Source organism: Stegodyphus dumicola, chromosome 7 (genome assembly GCF_044657685.1).
Source record: "Stegodyphus dumicola isolate Sdum_Otavi_A_Nest chromosome 7, ASM4465768v1".
NCBI classification, from domain to species: domain Eukaryota; kingdom Metazoa; phylum Arthropoda; class Arachnida; order Araneae; family Eresidae; genus Stegodyphus; species Stegodyphus dumicola.
In genome coordinates this window covers 97,602,453-97,621,069 of record NC_140774.1, presented here as the reverse complement: position 1 = coordinate 97,621,069, position 18,617 = coordinate 97,602,453, and the positions used below count along the sequence as shown (strand labels likewise).

Here is an 18,617-nt window from a genome sequence, read left to right as displayed (position 1 = left end):
AAAATTAGAATTATTTATTGTACATACTGTTGCAGTTTGGATAAAACTAAAGTGAAAACAATTCGATAATCATACGTTTTCCCGACATGTCGATAGAAAAGTTTTCACAATAACAAATTCAATAGCAAATTTTTACATATCGCACAAAACTAATTAGACATCTTTGTTTTCCGAAACATATAAAAAATTAAATGTAACTGATTCTGTACAGCTTATTTTTCGTCAAACTATGTATCTGCATAGTGCTGTTCTATACCAAATGCATTTTCCAAAAACTCCTAAGCAACATAAGTTATCCGAAACATCAACGTTAAAGAATCAATCATCATCAAAACATCAAAGTCAAAGAATTGTCCGAAACATTAAAGTTAAGTTATCCGAAACGGGAAGTAAAAAAATCTATGGAAATGGTGCAAAGAAAAATTTACGAAGCACAAATTGGTTTAGATAAATAAAACATGGTGGAGGAGGAGCTAATGATGGCTTTGCTACATATCTAATGTTGGAACTGTACTATAGTGGATATGTTGTCCATACTGCAATTGCAATCTTGAGTTTATTGTTAGAAAATTAGGTTAGTGTAAACATATTGATCTTTTTAAATGGAATTTGAAATCGTTAACGCAAAAACTTGACAAGTTCATTTAAAACTTTGTAAAGATAAATGGTCGTGTTATGAATATCTAATTTTGGTTGTTATGCAATTCTACTGAAGCAATCAAAATACCTCTTAAATATCTAGATTAAAATTTTTTCGAACATATTCCCCATATACGTCTTTAATCTATCAACTAAATTTATTAATACAAGATGAGCAATATAAAATTAGGTGAGAAATAATTTAAAAAGATAGTTAAATGCATGTCAAGAAGATTAAAATGTTTTTGAAAGTTAATACTTATTCAAAAAATATTTAAAACAGGATAAATATAGTCAGAATCGGTTGTAGATAAACCTACAGCTCGTTGATTCAATGTACATTTCAATATATGTTCATTTCCGTCAGAACGTGACGTTCAGTCAAAAATTGGAAAATTACTACTTTTTACTGAAGGCTTTTTTTTTTTCAGGTTGAATTTTCGACCAAACTAGTAACCATTTTTTTTAATATGCGCAATTTCTTTATTCCTGCGCTTTGAAATGTATGATGCAGAACAGAAGAACAGCTTCCCCTCTCGAACTATATTTTCTTTCTAATGCGGTAAGTGAGCGAATTTTTAATTTTTAAAAATGTAAAACTGTTCTCAAAACATTTTCTCTAATAAGCTTCTCTTTCAGAAATTCAATAAATAAGTCGCAGATAAAGAAAAACGGTGTAACTTACTGTTTTGTAAAACATGCAGGATCTCATGTCTTCATCCTCAGCATTGGGACAGTCAATGAATCCGTCGCAGAGACCGCGGTCATCTATGCATCTATAGCGTTTTGTGTGGTCTGGAGAGGGACATGAAAAACGCTCCGTTCCATCTCTTGCTGGAGGGCATTCTGCAAACCATATAATGATTTTCATTACAATATAATGGTGTCATTTGAAAAAGTATGTATAGAATAAAGAAATAATAATATATTTTTCATAAAAACAAGTTTTTATTTAAAATTCCTTAAATAGTTAATGAACTAAAAGAAGAAAAATAATTGGCAATACAGTTTAATGGGAACAAGATGTTAAAGAATTCTCTTTACAAAAATCGTCAGCAATTTTATATCATGAATAGGAAAAACATGAGAGGATAGTTAAATTTTGATTAAATTTATAAAGATGATCACTTTTCACAATGGCATTCGATTATTCGGTTTCATTGTTTAGGCGCTTACGAGTTTATCGTTAGCGACATAAAATTATAGACGAATTTTGTAATGAGAATTATTTAATCTCTTGTTCCCACCGAATTATATGTCCAATTCTTTTTCTTTTTTTTAGTTCATTAGTTATTTTACGAGTTTTAAATAAAAGTTTATTTTATAAATTCAAAAATTTTTTCATCGCTTTTAGCTTAACGACACGTTATCAATGAAATTATTCAATTGAAAAGTAGCTTTTTTCAACAATTAATAAATCGCTCTTTTATTTTCAGAAGTTCTCATACGTCAAATGATCGAATAAATCTAGAAATTTTACAAAAAAAATCAGAAACTAAGTTAAAGTTTCATATAAACTTCATTTAAGCTTTTTTTTCCTGTTATGTTCGATGATGTAAGCAGTAAAATCTTGAGAGTTTTTTAGTTTGTTTGTTAAACAAAGATATGTACCAACAATCGTTTCAAAAATAAATTTCAGGTAATCTAAATTAAATGAAAAAATCTTCTCACCACATTGTATTGCCATCCATAATGAGTATGTGTGTAAAATTTGATCTCAGCTGAACAAAGAAGTTGTTGACCTCAGTTGAAATTTGACCTCAGTTTGACACAGAAGCAAGAGAAGCAGAGTGACATAATGATATCATGGATTGGTTTAAAAATGGATGACAAAGGTTTTTGACCATGTTGACGAAAATTAAACGAATTAAATGAAAGCTTATAAATAGGTAGGCAATTAAAAAGTATAAAAATCGTATACTTAATATTTTCTTCTTATTGTTTTTAAAGAGGGTGAAGAGTTTGTTTTCCATCCTTTGAAAATTTCAATATTTATTATTGGTATGTATGTTAGAATTTTGTATAATAAGTTCCATGCAAAATAATATTCATTAGCACAATAAAATTAAGAAAAGTTAGCTCTTAAAATGAAATACTGAGAAAAATATCTATAAACTTGGTAAGGATCATGTTAATTTATCTAACAGTTAAATTTTGAGTTAAAATTACTTTCCTATCGCTTCTTAATTTCAAGCTTACAACTTAACAACTCTTAAGTTCAAGCTTACGGCCAGAACGTAGTTTTAGAATCGCGGTTGAATGCAAATGAGGAGAAGTATTTAACTCTGAAGTTCGACTGACTTCGTTAGAGAGAACCAGTAATTCTGACTAGCGCGCGTTGGCCTTTTTGGGCTACTCTCTCTTAAGCTGTTTTTACGTTCGGCCGTACTTTAGGCCTTTGATAGCTTCGCCGTTATTTAGTGTTAAGACGCCAACTCTGTTAGAATCTTAATAGCTTCGGCTATATCTTTTTAATTAAGATTAGTTAAGTTTAATTTCTTAGTTCTTGAGTTTAAGCCCGAGTGGAGGTTTTATTGTAAAACTCTAAGAAGGAGTTCTGTAAAATTAATTTGGAATAATAAAGGGTATTTGACCCTCCTAAAGTTTTATTCTCTGCCTCACGAACTCAAGCGATTATTCGCTTACCAGTTCTTAAGATTATTCAACATTAACTGTAACTTAAAAGTACACAGGTTAGAATCTTACATACTTATGAAATGGAAAAAGCTAAAACTGAAGTGTTAGATTTCATTGCAAATGATTTCAAACTCTAATCAGTCACAAGTTTTATTTACAGTGTTATGAGAAATGTATTACAGAAGCAAGAAAAACAGAGTGATGCAAGCACTTTGCTTTTCTTGTTATAGTGTAATAATTTTATAGTTATATAGTTATAGATTTATAATTATAAATATATATATCTATAACTATAAATCTGAAGAACTGATAATTCGCCTTCTATTTCATACCGTAGTATATTTAAAAACAATTTAGAAAAAGGCCCAATGAATATCTTTCTATCATGCCTGTTTAAAAAGAGAGCGAAGCGTTTGTTTTATAATCTGCGAAAATTTCAAAACCTTGTAAGGGATGTATTTTTAGATGTTGAAATTTTAATATCATAGATGTAATAAAGTAATAATAGTAGTAGAAAAAAGTCGAGTGATTTTGAGAATTCGCTAAAAGATCAGAAAGTATTTTAAAATTACATACAGATTTCTTTTCACCAACTTTTTGCCTTTTGGTGCAGATTTCTGAGAATTTCAGTTTGTTCGTTAAATGATTATACGTACGAAAAATGTGATCTAATCACGGAGATGAGAAACAACAACAGCAACACGTATGAAAATCATTTAAACGTTAAATTGAAAAATATCTAAATCGAGTTTTGAAAACCAAACTCGAAATCTTATGAGTTTAAAAATCAATTACAAACGTTTTAACAAGCGGCAAACACTATGAACTAAGTAAAATCTTTTAAATCGTCAAGTGACTTTCTTGGGCAATTTTTATTTTCAGAATTATTTCAGTTCGAAGTGCAGCGCTGACAAATAATAGTATTTGTCAATGTGTTTGAAGGCATACAAATATTGATATTTTTGTGAAAGATAAGCAATGAAAATTAAAATAACAATGAAAATTAAATCTCACAGAATTTAATTATACCATGTTACTTAGAAGGAAAGAACGTACGACAATTAAAAACTTGTGTCTTGTTCAGAAAGTGTAGAATTGCAAATGGTTTGAGGTATTTTTAAGGAAATTAAAAATATTTCAAAGTACTTTACGAATATATCAAGTCACTTAGAAGTTGGACATTTCCTAAATCGTCAATTTGCAATTATGAAGCAGAGCAGTTTAGGGGAAAATTAAAGTAGATATAACTACAAGTATATTTCCACCTAGCACAATACAAATGTGGACCAGACGGTATAGTGGTTAGGGCAGCCTACAGCGGTACCGAAGGGCCCTTGTTATAATCCCGCAGAAGGCATGGATGTTTGTAACTGTAGAGTGTCTTCGCGATATGGTGGCCCTTTAAATATATGGCGAGCCGAAAGGCCTTTTATATTTGGTGGTAGGGGAGAGGAGTGGGAGACTCTCGAACCACCCCTCAGTATGCTTTATCTCAAAATTGGGATGGAAGTAGAAGTCCAACTTTCTTAAAGCAATCATTCCGTCATGAAATACATGGGCAAGACAACAATAAGAACTACACAAATGAAAGAAGACTGTAATGTTGGGTGTGAGAAATGACGTAATAAAGGAAATTATTTGCTACAAACCTTTTTTTTTTTTTAAATCAGAAAGCTGTTTATAAATTCTTTATTTCAGCCTAACTATCAGAATAGAAGCAAGGAAAATAAACTGGTACGAAGGAGCGTTCGTTCGCCGAGTGAAATTTAAGGCACGATGTTTTATATCATTATAATTTGAGATGAGAGTTCATAGAAAAAGACTTACTTTCAAAAACTGAAAATTAAGTGACTATTTCTAAGATTTTTACCCAGAACGTATTCTTACTGCATTACGTTTTTGATTATTGGTGATGGAAACGTCTCTGAGATCGTATTAAGAAAGTCAGATATATAGTGCAAGCTGAAATACATATTCTACCAAATTTTAGCTTAAGGGCGTTATTCAAAGAAAAATAGTTAGCCGAAGTTGGTGAATAAAATGATACAGGTAGAAGTACAGCAGAGTACGTTATATATTAAAATTGATATAATGAGAAAGAGGACCCATGCATTAAAAATGAGATTATGTGATCTAAAAATGAATATTAAAATTTTATTACTTGCATATAGAAAGCAATATTAAGTTTTGATTTACTTAAAAAGTAATTCCGGAGTGCTTACCGCTAATTACAAAATCGGCTAGTTTACAAAGAGAAGAAAGCGAGAAAATGCATGTTGGTTTATTTTACTTTTGTCTTCTGGTTAGTTTGAAGTTATTTTAGAACAAAATACCCTGACTTTAGGAAAGATGATAATTCTCGCAACGAAGTATTCTGTTTTAAATTAAGCAAACTAGCAAACTTAATTTGGCGTAGACTTTTAATAAATTCTATCGATTTTGAAGTGATCAGACCCAAGTCTCTTTTCCTCTGAAGCAAAAGAAATTTTTTACATTTTGCTCCTGTAAAAGAGAGACCTTGTCTGATCATCTTCGAAATAGACATTCTTCCAGACAGAGCATGTTTTTTCCTGTTCGAAGTATTCGAAAGTTTAGAATTTTAAGAATGCAATAGCAATTTGAAGACTAATTTTTTAAGCGTAATTGCGAAGGGGTTAAAAGCACTTTACCGAAATTCCTCTAAAGGGTATCATATAAGCAGTAAGAATAGTAGGCCAGTTTTAATAGTAGTAGGACTATTAAGGTGTGATTTTTCATAGCCTTAAAGGCACGAAGATAAAACTTACAAACTAGTATATACATAATATTTATTAGCTTTTGGCATAGATTATGAATAAAACTCTATCGATTTCCAGAGTGACCAGACACAATTCCCTATTTTTTTTTTTTTTTTTTTTTTTTTTTTTTTTTAAGTGAGCAAAATAATTTGCTTGCAAGAATGGGGAAATAAAATTAAAAGGCTGTAAAATATTTGTGATGTATTTCATTACTCAGATTCCTTGATTGATAGGTTTTTATTGATGTATACGTTTAAGAAGAAATGAAACAGAAGCATTTTACAAGACAATTTATCACTCATAAAGATAAACTAGCTCATTATCAAGGATGTAGATATCTGAGCTTGCGAAAAGGTAAATATAATTTGTGTTACGAAATTTTTTTAAAAATCATGTTGCTATATTTTATAACAATTTTCCTTTTTCTGCATTGCCGAGAAAAAGATTATATTCAGTTTTTAACTATTAAAATGTGGTTAGTTTAATAGTTAAAAACTGAATTAAAACAGAAAAGCAAAAGGATTTTAACAAATTAATTTAAAATTAACAATAACGCCCACTGTGGGAAAAGTGCAGTGGGTTTAGAACAAACTTAATTTTCTTTTCATTTTGATATTATCAACATGTACTTGTGTTTAGCCATTCAGTTCATTTATAATGAAAGAAGCCAGCTGCTGAAATGACAGATGTCAGGCAGAAAAATATTACCTCTTCTGAATGAAATACTAATATAAATTTTGGAAGAGAAAATTTTTTTTTCTTAACTAGTGTTCGCTGTTGTATTACACAGTATAAAAAATCTTATGCTAAATATCAGTTTACCATTAAATGTGAATGGTCTTTTTCACCAGCTAGCCTTTTATATATGTTACGTGAATGTTAAATATATTAATGATACTGATGACTATTTTTAAATTAGTGACAAAGTTTCACATTATACACTTTAATACATATTGAAAAATGAAAGAAATTATCAGTATTTTCTATAAAAGTTGCATTTATTCGCATAACCAGCTTATTTAAAATTAAAAAAGCTACAGTGAAAAAGCTTTATCTTAATTAACCATTTATTTATAATTATTGGAGAAGTTAAACAACAGAAATCAGCTTAATGTTTGTAAATTTTGCAGAACTAGTTTCCATGATTTAAATACAGGATCGTCTTATTCAGCTGCCAGGCGCAAATGAATGAGATAGAATATGGTGATAAGATAAGAATGATTGGAAAGAAGTCAAGGTACTGGCGCCATCTATTGTTGAAACAAGAAAACTAAAACATAATTTCCTTAAAGGCTGAGAGTAAAGATGGATTGGAATTAGGGTCGTTGACTAGAACAGAAAGATTTTTGAGTGCGAAACGTCTCAATAAAATATAATTCACCAACAAAAGATGTTTCTTGAATAATTTCGGCTGCAGAAAAATGGGAAGTGGGATTTTAGGACCAACAATCCTGGGCAATAGAGGATTTCTTTGTTTCCTTTTCCTAACATGTGCCTCATTTTCTTTAACGCGAAATTTTAACAATAACGCCCACTGTGGGAAAAGTGCAGTGGGTTCTAGAACAAACTTAATTTTCTTTTCATTTTGATATTAGTCTGTCTTAGCTTGAGCAATGTAAATTAAACCATACTAGCAAAGAATTCTGTAAATACTCCTGAAATTCATATCCGGAATGGGTCCAGTAAGTATGGAACTAGGAATTTTCCTGATAGAAGCAAAAAACGACCCGAATGTTAAATTTCTGTAAAATACCTGCAGTTTTTATAGATAATCAATGGAAAGATAGGAATGACAACAGAATTCTTATAATCTCCTAAAACGAGACGGTGCCTTTTGATGTGTTGAGAAGAGAATTTTTTAACCGTTTGGTTAATAATGTTGGGTGAAAAAAGCCCCTGTCAATAGCAACTGCTGAGAAATTTAGTTCTTGGTCAAGAGCCAATTTGGAGGAGCGAACTTCTGCAGGGAAGACAAAGGAATAAAATGAAACTAACTTCTGATTAGTCGAATGACATGATTTGTGTAATGGAAGACAAATCGATAAAGGTTTACGGTAAACAGTAGTACTGAAGTTGGATATGTTATGTGTGATCAAAATGTTCAGGAAAGGAAGAGAATTGGACGTCTCAAGTATAAAAGTGAACTGACTAGCACGATCAATGGAATTCATTATTGAAAGAAGTTTATTTAAATCATCTTTATTACCGTCAAAATAGAGTAAAAGTATCGTCTACGTAGTAGCGGAACCATACCGGGAAGCTTAAATTTTTAAATAATTTTGATTCATAATAATGCATATAGATATCAGCAAGGATGAGACTAAGAGGGTTTGTCATGGCTAATCCCTTAGTTTGCTTGGAATACTTATTTTGGAAAACATAATGTGTTTGTTTCAAACAGAGCAAGGGAAATTAGCTCATCAATTTCGATGCAGGAGAAATGAAATTCACGAAATTTGGTTTTTAGACATCTTATTGCTCCTTCCACTGGAATATGGTGAATTATGATTTTACATCAAACGTAACTATGAGCAAATTTAGAGGAGAAATGTTTTTAACTTTTTTTTATAAATTCTATTGCATTTTTTATGGTGTAAATGTTATGATCTAATAAATTTGAAAATTTGGAAAATAAATATTTAGCTAACAGGTACGAGGTAGTGCGTAAATTTGATACAGGGCGGAAAAAGAACCAATTAGTTATAATTTCAGCCTTTACTCTAACTTCTCTTTTCCGTATTACTCATCAGAATGCAAATGAGTAGCCAGTATTTAAACTGATATTTTTAGATTTTTATTCATGGGATCGCGTGTGCGCTATTTTGTTAGTTTCCTGACAGCTCTGATGACTTTAATTATTTGGCCTAACGTTTTATCGCTGCAGGAACTTAAATTCTAACGTTCTAGTAGAGCCAGCATCCACGTTTAACTTAAAATTGACTGTTCTATATAGTTGTATCACCTCGAATAGTTGCTCTTATTGTAGCACAAGAGAGTGCATTTGTGTTCTAAATTCTCTTTAAGAAAAACGGTTATTTTTACTCTTTTCACGACTTTGGTTTCAGTCATAGCGATAATTCGCTTCACATCTGCTAGGGTTATTGGAATTAATTAGCATTACCAGATTAAGTGAAACCTCAAGCTGTCAAAAAAGTCATATTTGTTTTTGCAAAATATTTTTCATTATTAATAGAAGTGCATACCAAGTTGTAAGGAAAAATATTTAAAGTAAGACGTTTAAGAATCCTTGAACCTTAAAAGGTTTTCGAATCCTTCAATAATAATAATAAAAAGAGAAAAATTGTTTTTTATTTGATACTAAAAGTTTCAAATAAAGCAAAACTTGAAAAGGCATAGTTTCTCAACCTTTCGTGGTTCAGTGTTTCCTTTTTTTGTGTTCCCTCCTCAACGCATCCTGCTCTAGCAGCATGCACTATGATTGTAAACGCATAAAAATTTTAGGTATTTATTTCACTAACATTGCATCAAATTATTAATTAAATTTCGTCACGCGATATGGAAAAAATTGATAACGATTAAAGACTTCTCAAAGCATTTATAGTAACGAATCTCTTAAAATATGTACAGCTTCCTGTCATGGAGGGATCTATATTGAAAAAAAAACGCCACTTGGTCCTATTGGATATTACTGCAAGTACAGATTTTTGGTTCTGTTTTCAGAGTATTAGAGTTCTTAATTCACTTGGAAGGCACCCTCTTCCAAGATACCATGAGCAGCCATTGCCGAGATATAAAGTACATACTGAGAAACTATTATTTAACAGAAAACAGATCTAAAAATGTGTTTTCTTAAAAATACAGTTCCTAAAACTGTTTATTAAGAAACTGCGAACGAAATTTGGCAAATGAAGCACATAATTAAACCTCTTGAATCTTGAGATTCATTTTCTCAACATAATGTTGCAAAAATATATTAAAAACAGTTATGATTTGAATTAACAGTTCAAAACAATAGTTAAGGCCGAGTACTTGTAGAAGACTGGAGTCATGTGCGAGACGCAGTTTTTACGTACTGTAGCAAGAGCTACTAGAAACATACAGGACTTACTACTAGTAAATCATGTATGTCCAAAATTATCAAGATGATTTGAGGAAGGAATTTTCTTCTTCCTTATTGCATGCATCCGTAGTATAATTTGAAGCACAGATGGTCTGGAAATCGAATCCCGGCTGTAGCATTACTGATTTTTCATGTTTCCTGGCTTCTAAAAAATTCTAAATCGTTCTACAAGCGGTGGTTGAACTAAAATAGGGTGGGGGATAATAATTCATCACCACCTGGATTTGGCGATTGAGTCCCTCTTTCTTGATCGCCTTTTAAGTGGGAAGAATATAAGTCATTTTCCCCTTCTTTAATTGCATGCCTTCGTGGTGTAACTGGAAGACTATTAGTTGGGAGGTTCAAAGATCAAATTTCGTGTAGGCATTGCTGATTTTTCATGTTTCTTGTTCGGAAACAAATCTAACGCTTCTACAGGCATTTCGGGGAAAGCACAGTGCATCGGTGACTTGAATATTCCGGAAGATTTTGCTAGATGGCATACAATGGCGCACTAGGGCCGCGAACGAAATTATACTCGTGATTCAAATACTACATATATTGAAACGATTACTTTTTTTAAAAAAATAAGCCTTCTTCTGAATGTCAATAAAATTAACCTTTTCAAATTTAAACTGAAACATGCTAATTTTTTAGATTAGGCTTTGAAAATTCGAATAATGAAAAAAAAAAAAAAAAAAAAAAGCGCGAAGATTCCAATTTTTAAATCTCGAATCTTTTTCAAGATTTGCGGGTTCGAAGACTTGAATGTCCCATTGCTTTTCAAAATACAGTTTCCATTTCTTTTGCTTAACTGATAGCAGTTTTTTTAAAAAAAAGCTATACAAACATATTTCATGACTGTAACATTGCGAGGAAAATTACTCAAAAGGCAAATGAGGCACAATAAGCAATTTCGGATCACCCAATTTTCAAAACCGATCAATATCAGTTTTACAAAAATGTAACAAAAACGTAAGATTCTGTTTTAGAGGGAAAAAGTTTAAAAAATAATAATGGCATATATATTCACTTCCCTTGCCACATATCAAGGTTACAATTATCATATTACCGTTAAGCATACGAACGAGTGAGATTAGAAGTAGACTAACTCAAAATGCAATAGGCTGCGATTATTTTGTGAGAGATAACGGGTATTTCAATGTTTAGTTTCAAGATAATATTAATTTTTCGTTTTGAAGAAAATGTTCAATTACACATTCGTCAAGAGCGATTTTAAATAGTATGCCGTAAGACAATGTTTAGTGCCTTATAAAGTTTGATACTACGGGTATGAAAAAAAAAAACTTTTAAAGCAAAATTAATATGTTCATTCAATCTGAATAATAAACGATTAAATACCTCTTAAAATTTAAGAATAAATGTATTTTAAGCGTAATTATCGCACTTTTAACTTCATCTTAAGTATAATATATTAATAACATAAATATTCTCTAAGGATTCGTGTTAAGTTATATTCATTGAAGTAACTTGGAAAATTAGGAAACTTAATAAGCTTTAATGCAATTTTTAGTTTAGTTTTATGCTCGTGAATTTGTGATTGACGTACATTTTCTGAAAGGCCATAACGCAGGCTTCTTGTACATTTTTAGTTTATGATTACCCAGCTTTTTGCATAAATTCCGTACAGTTCTCTTTCACCAGATAATGTTTTAAAAATCTGACATAACAAATCTTTTCATGTATATAAGTTTCTAAAGGTACTTTCCACGCTGCTGCAAAAATATCAAGAGGTTCGCTTAAAATTAAAAAACACATTTTTGAGAGAAAAGAGGAGTTAATCAAACTATCATTAGGAACGCAAACATATATTAAACATTATTTTAAAGGAAAATGTCATTTATCAACGAATAACTATATAACATTATATGGAATTTTCTCACTCCTAACCATATACCTTCATCGAATAACTGGAAGCACAATAGGCACAGCGATCGGAATATCCGAAGTTCGAATCCTGGCGAGGGAATCCCTGATTTTTACAGTTCCCCACTCCGATAAAACCTAATAACTTTAAAGGAGGTGCCCGAACTAAAATCTAAGAGAAGTTAATCCTCCCAAGTCGCCCTTTAATTGGTGGAGATATAAGGAATTTTCTCTTTCCTCAATGCGTTATTTCGTCATGTAATTTGTAGCACGTCTAGCTAGCATCAGGAGGCCTGCAGTTCTAATCCCAGTGAAAACATTGCTGTGTTTTCGTGTTTGCTGCTCCAGAATAAGATTAACGACTCTACAAAATTATATGCAAAAAACAGTCAATGGAAAACGAGAATGAATTAAATCATCATCCCCCCGTGCATTTTGAAATCTTGGCACAAGTTTGGAAACTGTAATTCTTATGCCTTTCTTGTAATATACTTTGTTTTGATGACGGCTATTGCTGAAAATCAACTTCTGAAGACTCCTTTTCACTATAAGAACTGTAGTAGGAAAGAAGATGCAAAGATTGAAGGGTAGAATTTCATAAATGAAATTTCAGGAATGAATGAATTTAATAAAATTTCAAAAAAAAAAATGTTCTATTACTGCGCAATTACTTATATTGATGAAATTCGGCGTTCAAGAGACTTTTATCCAGATGCGCTGCACAGCTTCTTATGGAAAGTTCATGTCGAAATGAATAATGGGGATAATGAGATTTGTCTTCCACTGATAGAAATATGCCAATTCTCAGAACCTATTTTCTTAAGTACATTGTAGGAATAATTACTTTATAAAAAATTATGTTAATAGCTTATGCGTTTACTTAGTTTTATCATTATTTAAGACAATTATTAATTTTTAATTATCTTTATCTTTTAATTTAATATACCATGTTTGAGAATTTTATTTCTTTCCGAGATAAATGATACGTAATTTCGTTACCTACATATTCTTTATATTAATTAATCAAAAAATTATTTTGAATTTTAAATCACTTTGCTGCATGTAACTATTCTTAAGTTGTTTTGTATGTTTTCATTTACAGCTATGATATAGGAATTACTTGCCTAGTTTTCCTATCTGATAAATATCTTAGTTTAAATTATGGAATTTAACTATTTTCTGTTATATTTTTTGCATGAATCTGTGATTTCTAGATGGAAATTATGAAGTGGAAACTAAGCCGATTATGTACATATTTGCTGAAAAAGATAGAAAATGAAAATAGAAATGCGTGAACTGCAGTTGATATATTTAGCTCAAACGAATTCTATTCGCTTGGATGTGGTGTTTGTTCTCCTTTAAAAAAGCGCTTTTGTGGAGCATTTACGGTTAAGGGTAAATGAGATTCTTTTACGAAAGAAATTGCCGAAGAATTAGCAGAAAAGATACTTTTAAGTTGCGCAATGTTTACTTTCCTATAATTAATTTTCTTTAGATTCTTTCTTTATAATTTCTGAAAATCTGTATTGCCTAACTTATGAAAGTCCTTTTTCTTATTATAAGAAACAAGTTTTATCAACAGAATCACAAAAAATTACTCTAATTATTTAGTTATTTTTCTGAATAGCAAACTGTCTTGGGAAGATATATGAAAACATTACCGTATTATCTTCTTTTTTTAAATCTTAGCAAAGTTTAACAGCAAGTAACTTACAGGATCATAAATTCGACCTGGAAGAAATTATAGCTTCAGGCAGAACTTTCGAGGATTCCGACACTAAGCGTTGGCAAAAGAATTATAGGCTTGCTGGTTAACAATGAAGACATTGAGGAGTTATTACAGGAACATACAAATGAATTCATCAAGAAAGAACAACTTCAGTAATAACAATCAAAGGCGAATTTGGAGAAAATATCTTCAGAAAAAGAGAAGAAGTCTCTTCTTCTGAAGATATTTTCTCCAAAGAAAACGAATCTATGCCTTGATGCGCGAAATTTGTGCAGACTGGAATGAGGTGCTGATAAGATGATATCACTCTGATAAAGGAGCAGCAACCTATAACATAAACATTTTCAGTGACACTGCCATGTCTCACTTTAGCACCATTTTAAACCGTAGACAGGAACAATCACATTTCATAAATTTTGAGTGAAACGGAGGCTCAGTGAATCTCAAGCACAGTCGAGTGGAGAAAGAAAGGATAAAAGAAGACGAGAAAGAGAGTTACTGATGTTTTTGTGCAAGGGAATTTCTTGTCCAAACAAAAATGTCTCTTTCTATTCTTTTTCACTTATGCCGCCTTCCCTACTTCTTACAGTACAGTCAAATTAAATTAAGATTGTGCCTAATTTTATCTGATTAATATTATTATCTGCTTAACCTTTATTGTCTTATATTTAAGGATTTCTGTTTGTCTTGTGTTATGAATTTGCACCCAAAATACTGTTGTAAAGTTAATAAAATAAATAATCGCTTGTCTTTCAGAAACAAGCGTTTTACAGTAATTGCCATCGAGAAAATAGCTTTAGTTTAACAAAGCATTTTGTGTGATGAACTGTTTTTAGGAACGAATTACATTCATAAACCATGGTTTCACAGTGTAATTAAAAATAATATGTTTTGCCAAACGGCAACACTTTCAAAATAAGTTATTGAAAAGAAAATAAATTAAACAGCTTATGTTTCGTTCCATTGCAGGGGGGAAGGGATGATATGTCTGTGATTGCATAAAATAGCATAACGAATGTAATGATTTAAAACTTTTGGAATGATACTGTTAAAGATGTTTCTAATATTAATTTGATAAAATTACGTCACCTGAAAGATTTTTCTTTTTTTCGCTTCCTATCGTATAGTTCTACTATTAGCGGAAATTCAGCGGCAATACAACATTAGAAAGTTAAAACTCCTAGTTTCTTTATAGTATAATGAAAAAATAACTTTCGCATGTATTGGGAAGCTAAATAAATACACATGACACGTTTTAATTTGACATCGGAAGCTGAATGTGAGCCCAAGGCGAGACCTGTACCACGTTATGTAGAAACAGCTAAGAAAAAATATTACTGTAAAAATAGTTAAGATTCTAGAACTAAAACTGAGCCGCATTGCAAAATGTAATGAAATCTTAATGAAGAATTATTCCACACATTTAAAGTTTTTTCAACTATCATGAGTCCATTTTAACAGATTTTTGAGTAATATAAGCTAAAGTATCGTCCCTCTGCTTAGCTGGAAATGTATGAATTGTCTAATTTGAGCTCGTAGCTGATATTTATCAAATGTCAGCGAAAAAGATGTGATCAGTGGAGGAAGTGCAAGAATCAGCGCTTTTTCCGTTTTTTTCCCCTCTTCAGTGTTCATCGACATATATAAAGATAAAAATAGTGCTCTCGATGCAGTTATTTCTCGCAGATGGATGTTCTCTGATTTCTGTTTTTTTTTTTTTTTTTTTTTTTTTTCTCAAATGGATGTCCATGACTGGTTGCATAGTGGATGCTTTTTTCAGCAAGTTATAAGCTAATTGTTCATAAAGTATTACATCACTTACGATGAATAACAAATTGTAAATTTATTTCTGTAGCCTCAATATTAAACACATTAGGACATCGATTATATCAACACGCAGAGAGTAACCCAGTTTGGATAACTGAACAGGCAATGTCAAATTTATAACAGACAAGTACTAAAATATTACAGCAGTTGTTAAAAAAATTCCAAAATAATTATGTTATTTATTATCAATGAAAAATAGAGAAATTATTTCTGTTGCAAGAAGGAATTTGCTTTACATTTTGTGATAAGAATTCATCTAGGCATTAATTTGACTTTAATCAGTCTTGCTGCAGTACCTGTCACTTGACAAGTGCTTCTAAATTTGTAAAGGCTTAATTACTTGGCGGTCTCTATGATTAACGTAAAAAATCACTGATGCATTGCAATACGGTATTATAAAATAAATATAACAAATCATTTAAATTTGTTTTCGATTTCTTTTTTTAGGTTTGAGATTTGATTAAGAACTGGAATAAAACGATAACTAGGTATTTCGGATAAGTGGCGTTCTAGTGAATCTTAAGCAGAATCCCGTAGCCCTAAGAGAAAGAAAGGATAAAAGAAGACATCCGAGAAAGAGAGTTACCTGATGTTTTTGTGAAAGGGAATTTCTCATCCAAACAAAAATGTCTGTTTCCTTTCCTTTTCACTTATGCCGCCTTCCCTTCTTAAATTCCTTTTCTTAGTTAAACTAAATTCAGTTTTTGCCTAATTTTATCTGCTTAATATTATTACATGCTTTAAGATTTTCTTATATTTAATTATTTCTGTTGTTATTGTTTTGTCCGTTAATTTTTTGGAAGAATGGTTGCCAAAGCCTCAAGGAGGATCCCAAATTTGAGGACAGCACACGGGGAAATGGTCCAAGGGTCTCCAAACCTTCTCCCCTATCACCAATTTACAAGACGGGGGCTTTCGCCTCGCCGTATATTTAGAGTGCCCGCATTCCACAAACACACTGTAAATTTACAAGTGCCTTCTTCGGGATTCCAACCCGGGTCCTTCGATACCTCACAGTAGGCTCCCCTAATCACAATACCGTCTGGGCGGCAATGATTTCTTGTTTGCCGTGTTTTATGAACTTGCGCCCAGAATAAACGTTATTGATTAACAAACTAAGCAATTTAAAAGCAAACAATGCATTCTTCATCTCTATTGTTACTAGCTACTAGCTAAACCTGTGAAATTACACTAGCCGAACTCATTAAAACCATTATATATATTCCTTTTCTTGTAAAATGGTTGATATTAATTTCATAGTTTAGGAAATCAGGAATTTTTCCAAAATTATAAAGAATACGTTTGTCCCATCCTTACGTTTTTCCTAATTATATTTATAACTAGTAGTATCACAAACAAAACTTCTTTAATAGGTAACAAAAATTGTTTTATTCGTAAGTACTTTCATTTTCAATGCCTTTTAGAAAAGGTTTGAAGCATATTTTAATCAAGTAAGTGATATTTTAATGACATGAAAAAAATTAGATCTAATGCATAAAGCTTACGAAGTCTTCGAGCAATAATAGCCGCAAATTTATATGACATTTTAGTCAAATTAAATACCATATTATTTTTTCCAAGTTTGTATCATAGAATCTGAGATCTGAGAATAATATCTGAGAAATTTAGAAATTAATATCTCAATACTTTAAGTAGCTATTTTCATTTCATCAGCGCTAAAATTATTGAGAAATATTATCTTCTTATTTTATCTATTTATTATGTTTAAAAGGAAGGATGTATTATTCATAAAGCAAAAATTAAGTCTTTGCTCATAATTAAAATTTTAATCATTGTGCTATTTTTAAAACTACTGTTTTATATGGATTTCAAAAGACGTACTTTGCGCTTTGTTAAAAAAGATTTAACTTTCTAATTAAAACAACGAATTGATGCATTGCTGGGAAAGGGAAAAATGGTGGAAAACGCTGAAGACACTTTAATGTTTTCGAAAAATGTTCTCTCCGTTTCCATTATTTTATTATTTTCTCAATGTAATAAAAATAAAATCTCTTTTAATAAAATCAATTTTTAATTAAAGTGGTCTATTATATCATGATAAAGTATGTTGGTATACTTCTTTTAACTTCGTTTCCTGAATAATACGCTTATATATATATATTTTTAACTCTACATGAATTCACGTGTAAAGGTTTTAATGCCAAAAATATTGATTTTATTATATGTCTTGTTAATACTATCTTGTTAATACTATTTTTTCAATAAAAAATTAACTTTCTGCGTTGATTCACTTTTCAAATTAATGCCACTTAATATTATCACCATGTATTATATTTAAAGAAACTAAATAATGAAAAATCTGCATGAATGCATGAATGTTTCTCGCACTGTGAAAAAATAACGGTATTCAGAACCATCCAGTTTTTAATAAGGTAGTCCTCCAACCGAACAGGGGCATTTGGAAGCCTAAATTTTGAATTTCGAATTTGCTTTATTATCTATTTCAAATTCTGTAGAACTTGAATGAACTTTTCATTAACAAACTCAACGATTTCAAAGCGGGCAACGGCAAAACTGTACGGAAAAAAACATTTTTAATCTCCAGCGCGAGACTGTGTATCGGAAATTCTAAGGATATGCTGTATTGCTGTTTTTAAATATTTTGTGATATTGCTGTTGAATTGAATTTTATGTGGTTTAAGTGCGAAGAATATAATATTTACTAAATAAAGGTAACACACAAAACGTTAAAAAAACGCCCTTTTGGGCGTAATACAAAATCTGAACGTTTTCTGATTTTTTAAAAACCTTTCAGAAAAGAAATAATCATTTTAGAACCTCTCTTTCTGGAGAAAACGTATGAGATAGTGACGTATGAGATCTGTCTCTTCATGTTCAGAGTACTGTGTTCTTATGTAAATGAGAAAGGGAATGGGAAAGTTCTAAATTAAAAAAAAATGAAATTTACTGACTTTTATTAAACGCACTACATAATAAGACGTATTTTATGCTTTAAGCCAAGAGATATTTTATTTATGAATTATTACCAACATTAAAACATAGTATGATTTAAATTATACGGACAATCGAATACATATTT

General features: G+C 30.8%; 1 protein-coding gene across 1 annotated transcript in view; it reads right to left on the bottom strand.

Moving 5' to 3' along the window:
* LOC146996274 (uncharacterized) overlaps positions 1–18,617 on the bottom strand; it is a 372,021-nt gene that overhangs the window by 39,210 nt on the left and 314,194 nt on the right. The window contains exon 2 of the mRNA XM_085820621.1: positions 1,325–1,485. Within this exon, the coding sequence (XP_085676747.1) occupies positions 1,325–1,485 (161 nt within the window). The remainder of the gene's footprint in view (positions 1–1,324; positions 1,486–18,617) is intronic.